Source organism: Dromiciops gliroides, chromosome 4, assembly GCF_019393635.1.
Source record: "Dromiciops gliroides isolate mDroGli1 chromosome 4, mDroGli1.pri, whole genome shotgun sequence".
NCBI lineage: Eukaryota > Metazoa > Chordata > Mammalia > Microbiotheria > Microbiotheriidae > Dromiciops > Dromiciops gliroides.
This window is the reverse complement of record NC_057864.1, coordinates 127265181-127279690: the sequence shown is the minus strand read 5'-3', so window position 1 is coordinate 127279690 and position 14510 is coordinate 127265181. Positions and strand designations below refer to the sequence as shown.

At 41.8% G+C, this 14510-nt stretch overlaps 1 protein-coding gene across 2 annotated transcripts in view; it reads right to left on the bottom strand.

The window, feature by feature from the left end:
* CNIH3 (cornichon family AMPA receptor auxiliary protein 3) overlaps positions 1-14510 on the bottom strand; it is a 172583-nt gene that overhangs the window by 139440 nt on the left and 18633 nt on the right. Inside the window, exon 2 of one of the 2 annotated variants that reach the window (XM_043999483.1) lies at positions 6793-6895. The exons of the other annotated variant lie outside the window; for it this stretch is intronic. Coding sequence (XP_043855418.1) covers positions 6793-6867 — 75 coding nt within the window. The 5' untranslated portion in view covers positions 6868-6895. The remainder of the gene's footprint in view (positions 1-6792; positions 6896-14510) is intronic. 2 annotated transcript variants of the gene reach the window in all.

Here is a 14510-nt window from a genome sequence, read left to right as displayed (position 1 = left end):
ATCGCTGTGTTGCTTCCCATTATTCTTGTTATATCTATTACTACCAGTGCTTGGGATGTGGGGGAAGAGGAAAAGGAGAACAATAATCTCCCTCTTTCATCTAACTCTTCTTCCTCACCTATTCTTCCCCCTCACCTACTCCCTCTAAACATACCATCAAAAGAAGAAAATATCCCAAAATAACTCTAACCCACTTAAAAGTATTGAAGTGAAATGAAAGTTCTCCAAAGAAGGACAAGAACACTGGATCCTGTTCTTAAGTAGCTTACAACTGGATTATTGTTATCACATCTGAAGTACATCTCTGGATACCACTCTTAGGAAGGACATTTGTGAAGAAGTCAAGGTGGATGGTGAGGGGAATAAAACAGCACAAGATAGTGCTACTATTTCTGTTTCAGGCAGGGCCCCCACCATGTTCTCTACTCCTCAACTGTCTTCTAAATAGGTTCACCAACAGCCTTGTTGGCACATCCCCTTATACCCTATTCCCAATTCTGGGATCATGATCAGCCAGCATCCTTGGGTTAACTGTTGGTCTACTCCTCTATGGCCCCACTCCTTTAACTTTCCATACCAAAGGGCCCCTCCCAGGTACCATCAATATGTTATCTGCACCCTAAGAATATCCTTGAGAGTAGTGACTGTCTTTGTTTTTGTATTTGTATTTTGAGTGCTTTTTTATTCATTCATTACTCTCTCATTCATGGTTAGTCTAGAGAAGAGAATTAGAGAAGGTATAACAGGTTCTTAAAATCTTTGAAAGTCTGTCACACAGAAAAGAGGTCATATCTGTGCCCCTTGGCCCTCGAGGACTAAACTGACAACAATATGAGAATATCAAAAAGTTAAATTTAGGGCAGCTAAGTGGCGAAGTGGATAAAGCACCAGCCCTGGATTCAAGAGGACCTAAGTTCAAATCCGGCCTCAGACACTTGACACTTATTAGCTGTGTGACCCTGGGCAAGTCACTTAACCCTCATTGCCCAGCCAAAAAAAAAGTTAAATTTAAACAGTGAGAGGAAACCTTCCTCACAATGAAGATTTTACAGAAGTAAAATGAACTGCCTCAGGAGGCAGTGGGTCCCCAAACCCCAGAAATCAGAGGTGGGGTGTACCCTGCCAAGGATATCAGATAGAGAATTTCTGCCCAGAGACAGGACAAGAGAACCTTTGAGGCCCCTCCCAGCTTGGAGATGCTGGTATTTGGTACGAACTTGACAGGGGGCAGCTAGGTGGTTCAGTGGATAAAGCACCAGACATGAATTCAAGAGGACCTGAGTTCAAATCCAGCCTCAGACACTTGACCCTAGCTGTGTAACCCTGGGCAAGTCACTTAACCCTCATTGCCCTGGGGGGGGGGGGGGCGGGAGGAGAACTGACCTGAGTTTCACTCCTGGGCCTTCCACCTACCAGGCCTGTGATCCTGAACAAGTCACTTCCCCTCTATGAAACTCACTTTCCTCATTTGTAAAATGGGGATAATATTTGTACTGCCCACAGAGCGGGATTGCTGTGATCAAATGAGATAATGTATGTGAAAGCACTTTGAAATCACAAATGTCTTGGATATATTTGCTATTATTATTAACTGAGGAGAGAAAAAATACAAAACAACTCTAAAATTCATTTATTAAACACATTAAGTTAATAAATGGCACATACTGAAAACAAAAGAGGGGTATCAAGAAGAATGAAACAAGCAGAAAAAGTAGAATCACTGAAGGCTTCCTGGAGGAAATAAAATCTGCTTTGGGGAAGAAAAGAAGGACATGATTTGTAGAGAATGGAATGTTTGTTACAGGATGAATTCTGGGTGAAGGGAATAAGAAGTTACAAAGGAGGGGCAGCTAGGTGGTGCAGTGGATAGAGCACCAGCCCCTAGAATCAGGAGGACCTGAGTTCAAATCAGCCTCAGACACTTGACACTTACTAGCTGTGTGTGACCCTGGGCAAGTCACTTAACCCCAACTGCCTCATCAAAAAGAAAAAAGAGTTACAAAGGCACCAAAGCAGGAACTAGTAATTTAGCAAGGGAGAGCAAGAAAATTAGTTTGACTTGAACAAAGAGTCATAAGGGAAAAACAACAAGATATAGTTCACGAAGCAGGGTAAGCTTTGGCTAAGAAATTTCCATTTTCTATGACAGGTAGAAGAAATGCCGCTGAAGCAAGAAACAATTCCATTTGGGACCCAAGGAAGAATGGTCTGATGATGAGGGGAATGACTGCTGTAATGTGTGACAGGAGGAGGTTAAGGAACCTGCAGGAAATCTCTAAGAGGCATCAGCAACAGTCTGGGTGCTGTTACTCATACAGAGATGTAATGTAGGGTGGAGGTCTCTGGGGGGGGGCCTTTTCAGGGCTCTTGATGACTGGGCTGATCTGCAGACTTCCATCTCAAGTGAGCCAATTTCAGACTGAGTTTCTTAAAGAGCCCAAGCTACTGACAGATTTATAGACTCAGTGGGGGATTCAGCTCTTCTTAGACAGGCTGGGAAATTCTCTTCATGGAGTCATTGTTTCTCTTCCATTAGCATCTGATCTGGCCTCTCTCAAGGGAGGATATAAGAAATAATGGTACATGTGCTGGGAGTGTTGGGTGTCATTTGGGGACTTTACTTGGACTGGCCCTTCAAAAAAGTCCAGTTGGGGCAGCAATGGGGTACCCAGTCACTTTTTTTACAATTGGTAAAAGAAGTAGGTAGGTGATGCAAATGGATAGCTGGACCTAGAGTCGAGGAAGACCTGAATTCAAATCCAGCCTCAGATGCCACTGTGTGATGCTAACAAGTCATTTAACCTCTGTCTGTTTTGAGTTTCCTCAACTGTAAAATGGTGATGATAATAGCGCCTACTCCCAGGATTGTTGTGAGAATCAAATGAGATCAAATTTTTAAAGTGCTTAGCGCAGCACCTGGCACATAGTAGGTACTTCATATGCATATTCCCTTTCCTTCCTCCCCACCTTCCACACTCTAGAGGGATTAAAGGTTTACAAAGCACTTATTAACTACATACATTATTTCACTTGAGCGTCATAAGAATCCTGTGAGGTATCATGACCTCCATTTTACAGAGGAGAAACCTGAGGCTCATAGAAGTTAATTGACTTGGCCATAGCTAGTAAATATCTGAGGCAGGATTTGAACTCAGGTTTCCTTGAATCCAAGTCCAAGACTCTATAATTTATATCAGAGGTGACAATTTCCTAATGCATATAAACTACAAAGTGTAGCCCAACCAGATTTTTTCAATGTAATTGGGAAACGTTTAAACAGAATAAATAGAAATACAATGCAACATAGATAATGTTGACTTGTGGTTTTCTAAGTCCATGGTGGCCATCAGGAATCTGTTTCTATGTGAGTTTGTCATCATTGCTCTATCCCACACTGCCTCTCCATCACCTTTACATGCTGATCCCTCTTCACTGGCTGCACAAGGCCACCTGGGAGGAAGTAAACTAGCTTTAATTTGCTCCATAGGAGGGCTGGGCCCACATCTTCTCTAGGGGAGAGAAGTGAAAGGAAGTTACAATTTAGACTAGGGGTGGCCTCTGCGGTAAGTTTCTTGAGATTTTTATCTTTGTGCCCTAGCACCTATCACAGTTCCTGGGATGCTAACAATAATAATACTAGTAACAGCAGCTACCATTTATAGAACACTTCAAGGTCCACAAAGCACTTTATATTTGTTTCCCACAATAACCCTAGAAGGTAGTTGTCATTATTAGTCTCATTTACAGATGAGGAAAATGAGGCAGGCAGTGGATAAGTGACTTACCCAGGATCACAGAGCTAGTAAGTGTCTAAGGCTGGATTTGAATGGAATTGAATTTATTCTGTAGTACCCACTAAAGGCTGAACTAGATGACACCTTCTAGTGCCCTGGTATCTCAGCTTCACCTAGGGCGCTTTCATTAGTCCAGTTTCGACTCTCCTGCAGTGGTTTCAGAGTTATTCAGAACATAACTGAAAACCTTACAAAGAAAGAGTCATTGATTTTTCTTGATTTGCTACGGGTTAGTTTGGGGTCTCTAGCATTCGTTAGCTGTGCTTGATTTGTCCAGACTGTGATGCACCCCTCCCCACAACAGCACTGTCAAGCATGTCCAAGTCCCTAAAATGGGTTTTTCCTTTCGTTTATTGTTAGGGCAGGAAAAATGCATCAATTTGGGCCCACAAATTCAAATATCTTGAATTTGATCTTGGAGGGACAACAAACCTGCAGGCATATGCAGCAAAAGGGAGAGGGGAGAGGATGAAGTGCTTCCTTTTTTCCCATTCATCAATAACAAAGGCGCTGAGACCACAAAGAGAAAATGACAATCATCTCCTGAACAACTTTCATCAATACCACTCACTGTCTGTCAGGAAGCAATACAGAGAGGAGCTGCAGAAAAGGCTAGCAGGCCCCCTAGCCAAATCAGAAAAAGAACAAATATGTCTCTTGGGCCAGGGTGAGAAATGCTGGAAATCTGTTACAGTACTGGACCAAGGAGAGGTCTCTTAGTGGTTTAATATGACCTATTCCAAGAACATAATACCACACCACATGATATCCAGCTCTGAGCTTGGTGAGTAATTGGTAAATGGAGCCAGCCACAGGCCATCTATTGGACACTTTGTGATAAATCACACAGCACCCTCAGCTGACAAAAGTCTCATTTATTTATACTGAGCCAGGGGAGATTAGCCAAGAATGCAGGGAGTCTCCCTCCTCACCTCCTCAGAAAGTGTTATAGATTTCTGTTGGCTTACAAAGGCCTTCCAAAAATAAGCAAGAAGGACAACTGCTGAGTTTTTCATTGGAAAAACTGGAATCTACTATCAGAGTTTCTTGGAATCAGGGGTGGGGGGGAGTGAGCTGTAGGGCCCACACTTTAGCGATTTGGGGGCATCAATAGGTGGCAGCCAGGTGTCACCACAGCTCACAGAGTGTTGGGCCCAGAGTCAGGAGGACCTAAAATCAAATCCAACCTCAGACACTTAACTAGCTGTGTCAGCCTGATAAGGTCACTTGACCTATGTTTGCATCAGTTTCCTCATCTGTAAAATGGGGGTGATGATAGCACCTACCTCTTAAGATTGTTGTGAGGATCAAATGAGATTATAACTGTAAAGTGCTTAGCACAGTGTCTAGCACATAATAAATGTCATATAAATATTAGCTATTTTTATTATTATTAAACAATATGGAAACATTTATTAGTCGCCTAATGTGCCAGGCACTGTGCTAAGCACTGGACATTTATATATATGCATTATTAATTATTATCATCATTAAGTCCTGCTATCTAAATCTCATAATCCCTTCAACTGAACCACATAATGGAATCGTTTCTGAGAGGCCCTAGAGACCAATCTACCCCACATCTCTCACCTTAAAGATAACCACACACCAAGTGAGAGAAGTGAAGAGATGGGCCTTCCTTTGAAGGTTTTGCCAGGAGAGTTAAGGCACTGGCAGGTGCTACCAAGGAAGAAAGGTTTCTAGTGTGGGTCTTTTAAAAAAAAATCACTAACTTGGTACCACTGTGCAGTTAAAACAAAGCAGCCACAAATTAAAACAGTTCTCTACACATTTCCAATTTAAGCGTCCTTGCTTGATGTCACACTTTGCACTTGAAGATGAACTTGAGAACTGTCATAAGACTGTCTACATTGCTCTACAAATAAAAAGCAAAAATCCTCAATGGTTTGAGAAAAAATATGACATGAGCTGAACAGAAGCCTACACACATGCTATTTCACACGTGTGGGGTGTGGTTTTTGCTTGGCATGTTTCCTAAGGTCACACAGCATGTTAGCGACTGAGTCAGAATTAGAATCCAGGTCTAAAGACTGCAGTCCAATGCCCTTTTCCCTGCTGAGGGTTTTGTTTGGTTTACATTTAGTATTTACTTCCTTTCTGGGGTTATTCACAGCTCCCTGTGTTATGTTTGTTGTCTTTGTGGTTTAGGTTAAATAAAGGAGATAGAGGTCTGCCCTCCCACTGCAAATTGGGAATCAATACTTGTGCAAGGTATGTGTGCAAAATCTGCTCTTGGGAAAGTGCAAAGCACTGCTCTAAAAAGCTTTCCCTCTCTGTTTAAGGTTGCTGCCTGGCTGATTCATCCCCAACAATCTTTTATTCACCAAGAATTTATTAAGTTCCTACTATATGCCCCTAGAGTTAGGAGCCAGGAACACAAATACAAGAAATGACACAATCTTAGTGACAGGACTGAAGCTCAGGGGAAAAATTAGACTGGATAGTAGAAATCTGTGAGTCATCTTTGATAATTAAGCCCATGGAAGCCATGAGGTTACCAAGAGAGGGAACGTTAGAGAGGCAAGGCAAGGCAAGGCAAGGCAACAAGCATTTATTTAAGTGCTTACTGAGTTCCAGGCACAGTGTGAAGTGCTAAAAATGCAAATACAAGCCAAAAAAAGTACAGTGCCTGCCTTAAGGAGCTTACCTTCTACTAGGGGAATACAAAACATAAAAAAAAAGGGAATAGGCACTGGTGTGAAGGCATGGTGGAGAAAGGCGTGTGAAACTCAGAGCAAAGCCCAGAGAAGAATGGAGTTGAACATGGCTGGCCCAAGCACTTTCTTCAAAATAAAGGCTCCAGGAGGAACTGACCAATCAGAGTAAGGGGCCATGCAGATGGGCTGATCCTCCCGGGTGAGAAGTCTACTGGGTCCATGGCAGAGAAACAAATCAAGGTCAAGAGTGGAGCCCAGGGAGGAAGGAATGAGAGATGAATAGAAGAAAAGACTAGAGCAAAACCTTAGGAGATACTCACAGTGTTATAGCAGTAATAGGGTTGATGAGCCAACAAAGGAAATGGATGAGCAGTCAGACAATAGGAGGGAGTCATGAGATGAGCATCCAGAGAGGGAAAGTATCTGAGAAGAGAGTTGGGATCAACAGTGTCAAAATACAGCAGACAGGTCTAGAAGGAGGAGGAAAGACGATCAGATCTGGCATTTATGACATTGTTGGGTAATTTACTCTTGTTACTTACTTGTTACTTGTTAGTTTTAAAAACCTTTTTTCTAAAATTTAAATCCATATTGCCATAGATAATCCAAACTTTGGATAATTTGAGAATTGACTGATAGGAGATTTGGACAGTGAACAGCTAACTGATTTAAAAAAGATGTCTGAGAACAGATTTTGGATGTCTGGACCATTCTTTAAAGTATCAGAAATGATAGGATCTTGTCCGGGAATAGAATATTACATAACAAAGGCTAGTAAAAAGCATATTTGCCTAGATTTTGTCAATCTACAGGAGAGATTTTTAAGTAAAAATAAAGGGGGTTTTTAAAATGCCAACATATACGGAGGCAAGGCCAGAGGAGCATTGGAGGGGAGGGAGGGTTAAAGAAAGAAATGATTTCGCCAGCTACTCTACTAAAGAAAGTAAAAAGGCAACAAGAAAGTGGATAAATAGTTAACTTGCCTTGCAAACAAGATCTAATTAGCTCTTTTCTGGTTTTTCTCCTTGGGATTTGAGGTGTTCTTCACACACACACACTTCTCCACTCACCCCCCCACCCCACCCCACCCCCGCTCCTGGCTAGACTTGATGTCTCTGTCCCATTTCCAATATTTATTGTTTCGTTTGTCTTGGCTATCTGGGTTTTATTTCTTGAGAACCTCATATTATCTACAGAGTCAGTTCTCTTCATTTTAATAATCTTTCCACACCAAACTTATTGGGCTCATTTATGACAATCAGAATGGTGAGGAGGAACTAATTTTCACAGAGATGTCAGTACAAAGTATGCCCCACGCAGCTATAAGCCAGAATATCACTGTCCCTCCCCTGTGAGACGATTGATGCTTCTTCCCCATTTAAAGGGGAAAATAATTTACACAGCAGAGTAACAAAAGCTGCAAACTTTGCTAATTATGAGACAAATCTACTGGGCACAGTCTAAACGTTGCATGGCTCCTTAGACAAAGGTAGAAGAGAAGATAAAGAAGAGGGAAGGAGTAAGGGGATACCTTAGAACCTACACTACAACTTCACTTTTCTGTTATTTTCCATAGTTTGGGACCAGAAGCCCAAAGAGATGTTAAAATGGCAGAAAATTCTCTTTCTCCCCACTCTCAAAATGGCCTCAGAAACTTCAAAGCACTGATACTGTTTTCTTAAATCTTAGTCTTATAAAGGCTCCCACATATAGCATATAAACAAGGAAGCCTCTCACATGTAGGCATTACCCAGATATTCCTTCCTCATGCAGCACTTGGCAAGGGGTGTTTTTCCCTTTACACCAGGGGTTCTTAACTTGGGGTCTGTGAATTTGGGGGGTTTTACATATATATTTTGCTAACTGTATTTTGCTGTGTTTTTTAAGGATAAATGGTATGCCTTGAATTTATCAGGAAAAGTAATGACACAGAATGATGAGGTTCAAATAGCAATGGATTACGAACCCTGTGGTCTATATTCTAGTCTCTTCTCTGTGGCTAATTATGTGACCTTGAGCTATTCGGTTTCTCATCTGTAAAATCGGAGGGTTAAACTACATAATCCCTCGGATTCCTTCCAGTTCTGAAATTCTGTGATCTACACACATGTGGCAGTGCAGCATGTCCTCAGACCATTTTTGTAAGTTTCCACGGAAGGTTTGACTAATAGATGATAATAGCCCTTTGCCAACATGGGTGATCTGCTATGAAGAGAAAGTCTTTACCAATGAATAAGTGGGCCAGTAAACACTACCCCAGGCAGAACAGAGTTCAAGGAAATTTAATGCATTAAATTAAACAGTCCAGAGGTACTGTTGCCCACTCAGGATATAAAAAAATAAGATAAAAATAAGCTTTTCTATGGCTCACTTGGGAAAACATCATGAGTTTGTAAAAAAGAACTTCTGCAAACACTCATTAATAAGAATATTAATTTATTAGTTAATTTATTTATTAATTAAGATGGATTAATAAAAGAAACATGCTGGATGCAAGAGGAGATACAAAGGTGAAAGAACACATGGTCCCTTTCTTCTCTCTTCTGTCTGAGGTTGTAAAGTAGTTTGGTTCTTCGATCTGCTATGGCTCTCTGAACTTGCAGACCTTACTATTTTGCAAGCACATCTTTCCTCAAAGAGTTTAAAATCTGGTAAAAGCCACAGACAGGAGTCATTCTTTGCATTCTTTGTAGTGGAAGATGAGGAGGAAAGTTAACAAAAAGTCAATTTGTGAAGCTAAGCAATCTATTTACTATAAATGCCACACAAAGAACCAAGTAATTCAGAGATATATCAAAGGAGAAAAGAAAAGGCAAGGGATGGGAGGAGAAAGAAAAAGGGAAATAGGGCAGTAACCATAGAGTGTTAGGGGGCAGCTAGGCTGCACAGTGCTGGGCCTGGAGTCAGGAAGACTCATCGCCCTGAGTTCAAATCTGGAATCAGACACTTATTAAATGGGTGACACTGGGCAAGTCACTTACCCTCTGTTTGCATCAGTTTCCTCAAATATAAAACAGGGATAGTAACAGCACCTATCTCACAGGATCAAATGAAATATTTGTAAAGTGCTTAGCAGAGTGCCCTGCATATAGTAGACACTATACAAGTATTCCTTTCCCCACTGACTCCAAATCCAGTGTTTATTCTATTGCACTATGCCTCCGACCCACTTATTTTACAGATGAACAAACAAAGATCCAGAAAAATTAAATAACTTATCCCACATCACACAAGTAGGCAGCGAGATAATCCTAGCAGCAATGGATTCAGAAGACTGTCTTCAAGGCTGCCTAGCCTGTTCCTAGGGCTCTCTACGGGGTTTTCTTCTAAAACAGCAAACCAAAGAGGGAAGAGAATGTCAGAAGGAGAACACTTTTTTTTTCTTTCTGAAACTGAAATACATACAGTAAAGCACATATGTAATGCTGGCTTCTGCTCAAGTCCTGCTCAGAGCTTCCAAGAAAAAAGCACATGAGGTGCCTCAGGAAAATTCACAGTCCAGTGATGATGGAGTGATTGTAAGTTTAAGAACATCTGGCTTTGAGTTTGCCTTCCAGAGAACCTGAAATCCCCACATCCCCTAAAAATGGACCCCTTCCCCAACCATCATGACCTGCACAGTGCTTTATCTTGACATTTCCACCCAGCTTCAGACAACATCCTAATCCCTTTACCAGAATATCTTCGGGAACCTCCATCTAGAGAAGGATAAATCTCCACCTGAGATAGTCATCACAAGTTAAATACATCACACTAAAACCCACCAAAAAAAAAAAAACCCACAGATTCCCAAGCCTTGGTCACTGGCCTGCTTATTTCAAATTATATTTGATGCCACAAAGAAGAATTGCTGACATTTTATTTCACTCACATTCTAAAGCTCCTCTCCTAGGGAAGAATTGAGACAGAACCCTGAAATTCACTGTAAAATAAGCATGACCTACACCATTAACCAGTTACTACACCAGGGAGTAGAGCAGCTAGGTGGTGCCATAGTGGATAGAATGCCCACCGTGGAGTCAGGAAGATTCATCTTCCTGAGTTCAAATCTGGCCCCAGATATTTACTAGCTGTGTGACTCTAAGCAAGTCACATAATTTGGTTTGCCTCAGTTCTTCATCTGCAAAAATGAGCTGGAGAGGGAAACGTAAAACCACTCCAGTATCTCTCTCTGCCAAGAAAACCCAAAAATGAGGTCATGGAAAGTCAGAGACCACTAAACAAAAAAATACCAGGCGCCAAAAACCAGGGAGTAGTCTGTAAAAGTTTCCTTGGAAGACAAAAGAATCTCACTGGTTTATCTACAAGCAAAGATCCTCTTCCTTGGGCAGCTAGGTGGTGCAGTAAAGTACTGGATTCAAATCCAACCTCAGACACTTGACACTTACTAGCTGTGTGACCCTGGGCAAGTCACTTAATCCTCATTGCCCTGGAAAAAAAAGAAAAGAAAGAAAAGAAAAGATCTTCTTCCTTGGCTTCACTGGCTAATGTGAAGACTTCACATCCCAAGAACAAGTTCCACAAAGCTCTCCTTCTCTTCTTCCCCTTCCCTCTCCCATTATGAACCACAACCTCAATCTACCCTAAGTGGGACTTACCAGAAAAGGGCTAGATTTGGAGTAAGAGGGCCTGGGTTCTAATCCCATCTCTGCCATTTGCTAGCAGAATAAGTGTTAGTGAGTGTTAGTAAGACCTTGGACATGGAACTTGATTTTTCTAGGCTTAAGTTCCATCATCCGTAAAATGAGCAGGATTGGACTAGATGACCTCCAAGATCCCTCCCAGTTCTAAATCTGTGATCCCTTAGGATATAAGTTCCCTGACAGGGAAGATAGTTTTGTTTTTATCTTTGTGTTGATACAAGATTGAGGCAGAGTTAAGTGACTTGCCCAAGTCATGTGGGTATCCAGTATCTGAACAAGTAGTAGCTGCCTGAGGTTTCCTGATTCCAAGCTGCCTCTTCAAAAGCATGATCACCCAACCTGGGGAACCCATAACCCTGAGGTTAAAGCTCATGCCCTAACATCCATCCTAACCTCTAGTCTTCCATATGCAACTATCTATTGGTCATCTCAAACTATATGTCACATAGAAATGCTACACTATGGAGGTCCTAAACTGAATTCATTCTCCTTCCCCTAAAAACCTTCCCCTCTTCCTAACTTTCCTATTATTGCCTAAAGGTACTAACATCCTCCCAGGCACCCGGAATGACAACCTAGGTGTCATCCTCAACTCCTCATCCACCCCTTATCAGTTGTCAAAAACTTAGTCAACAAGCATTTATTAAGCACCTACTGTGTGCCAGGCACTGTGTAAGCATTGATAGTTGCCAAATACTATCATTTCCACCTTCATTACATCTCTCATATACACCTTCCTTCTCTCCTCTAACACCGTCCCCACCCTGGTGAAGGCCCTCCACCCCTTACCACTGGGACCATCGAAATAGCCTGCTGGAGGCTCTGCCTGCCTCAAGTCTCTTCTCACACCAGTCCGTCCTCCACTCAGCTGTCAAAATCTGTCAATGTCACCCCTGTCCCATTCAATAAACTATTGGTTCCCTGTTGTGTCTAGAAGCAAATGTAAAATCTTTTCATAACCTGGTCCCTTTCTACTTTCCCATTCTCCTTACACCTTACTCCCCTCCATGAACTATGAGCCAGTAACACTCCCCCCAATTTTCACGGGCTGCTCTTTATGTCTGCAATGCTCTCCCTCCTCTTTTCCATCCCTTGACTTCTTTGGTTTCTTTCAAGTCTCTGCTAAAACTTTTACCTTTTCCCCAGTCCTCCATTTTAATGCGTTCCCTCTGCCTCCCTCCATTTTGCCCACCCTGCGGTAGAGCCCTCAAGTTCTTGTTGGTCTGATCAGCCACAGTTGAAAGCACTGTTCCTGATCCCCCCCAACATAGTGATGTCCTCTTCGAGGACAGAAGGGCAACAACCAACCAACTATTCTATAACTATGCACATAGTTGTTTTCATGTTCATTCCCCCAAAAGACTGTGAACTGGAGAGCAGGGACCATCTTTTGTCTTTCCTTGTATCCTCAGTGCTTAGCATAGTGCCTAGCATGGAGTAGGTGCTTATAAATGCTTGTAGACTTAACCGGCCAGGCTAGCTTGTTGAATTGAACTGAATCCTATGACCTGGGAGATGCAATATCATCAGCAGTTTACCCCTTGAGGATTCTGTGATTTGCCTAAAGCAATATAATAATTCAGTAGAGAGAGAGGCAGCAGTAGGATCAGGGCCCCGTGCTCCTAATCTCTGCATTTTAGAGAATTAGGGAAGTTCATTTGGCAATTTCCAAATTGCAACTAAAGACAAATACTTCCCTGTTGAGCACAATTGCTAATTTCTTTTTTTAACAAGGTTCAGAAAATACATTGAAATCTGCTTCCTATCTAAGATACAAAGCCAATTTGTATATTATATAGGAGGCCATCTGGGCTGCTATAGCTAGCTAGCTGTGTTGCTATAAACTCTTTTTTTAGGGTTCATGAATCAGTTGCCAGTAATGAAAAAAAAAGTGCTTCTCTTCTTTGCACAAGGGAAGCCAGCTCCAAGATTCTGTTTTCCTTCTCTTCACAGATCCCCCTCCGCCAGTCAGCAGGATTCCAAAGTCAAAAGATATTGTGGTCTGAAATGTCAGTGTACTACTTGAGACTCTTGGGGGAAGAGATGGTCATCTATGCAAGTAGCCCAAAGGAACCACAAGCTAGACTATAAGCAATGCCTGAGGGATACTGGGAGATGAAAGATATAGACAGGGGGAGAAGGAAAAAAAGGATTGTGAGAGGGAAGAGAAAGGCTGGGGGGAGGGGTAATGGAGATAAAGGAGAGAAAAAGTGATAGATATGATGGAGATCAACAATTAATTATCTGAGTGTCCTCCTGTTGCAAAGAAGAGTGAATAAGAGTTGAGAATAAGTCTAGCCACTATCAGTCAGTCAACCACCAACTCTTATTATTCATTCGTGATTCAACAAGCATTTATTAAACACTATATTATGCATTAAGAACTTTGCTGGGCACTAGGGATGCAAAACCCAAATGTCCCCACTTTGAAGAAGTTTACATTCCATTGGAGGAAAAACAGAGTAACAACAACCACAAGTACAATATAATAATGATGGTCACCATCATGATCATCATAGCTAGCATGTAATGCTGTAAAGCTAGCAAAGCACTTTATATATTTTGTCTCCTCTGATCCTTACAACAACCTTGGGAGCTATTTTTGATATCCCACAGTTAAAGAAAGAAGTGACTTGCCCCAGGTGACAAAGATAGTGTGCCTGAGACTGGATTTGAACTCAGGTCTTCCTGATTCCAAGTACAGCCCTCTATCCATTCCGACAACTAGCTAACTTAGAGCATGAACACAGACAAGCAAATAAAAATACACACAAAGTCAATAAGAAGTAATTTCAGTTGAAAGGGCACTGGCAAATTGGGATTAGGAGGGCCCAAGGACCTTGAAGGGGGTGGCCCTTGAACTGAGCCTTGAAGGAAACTAGGAATTCTGTAAGGCACAGATAAAGAGAGAGAGAGCATTCCAGGCATAGGACATAAATAACTAAGGCAGGGAAGCTGGAGATGGAATGTTGTGTTTAGGAAACAGCAAGGTTGGTTTGGTCACAATATTGAGTTTGTGCAGGAAAGGAATATCTAATTTATCTGCAAAGTCAGGCTGAAGTCAGACGGTGAAGGGCTTTCTTTTCCAAACAAAGGAGTTTGTATTTTATCCCAGAGGCAATAGGAGACAACTAGAGTTTAATGAGTAGGGGAAGGACATGGTCAGATCTGTGCTTTTGGAATATCTATTTAGAGGAAGAAGAGGCAGGGAGACCAAACAGGAAGTTATTGCATTGGCTTAGGTAAGAATTGATGAAGAAATGAACTAAGGTGGTGGTTGTGTGCATAGGAAGAAAGGGACATAATATTTACTAGAGATACTGTAGAGATAGAATAAATGAGACTTAACAACTAATTGAATATGAGGCAGTGGGAGAATGAAGAGTAAAGGAAGA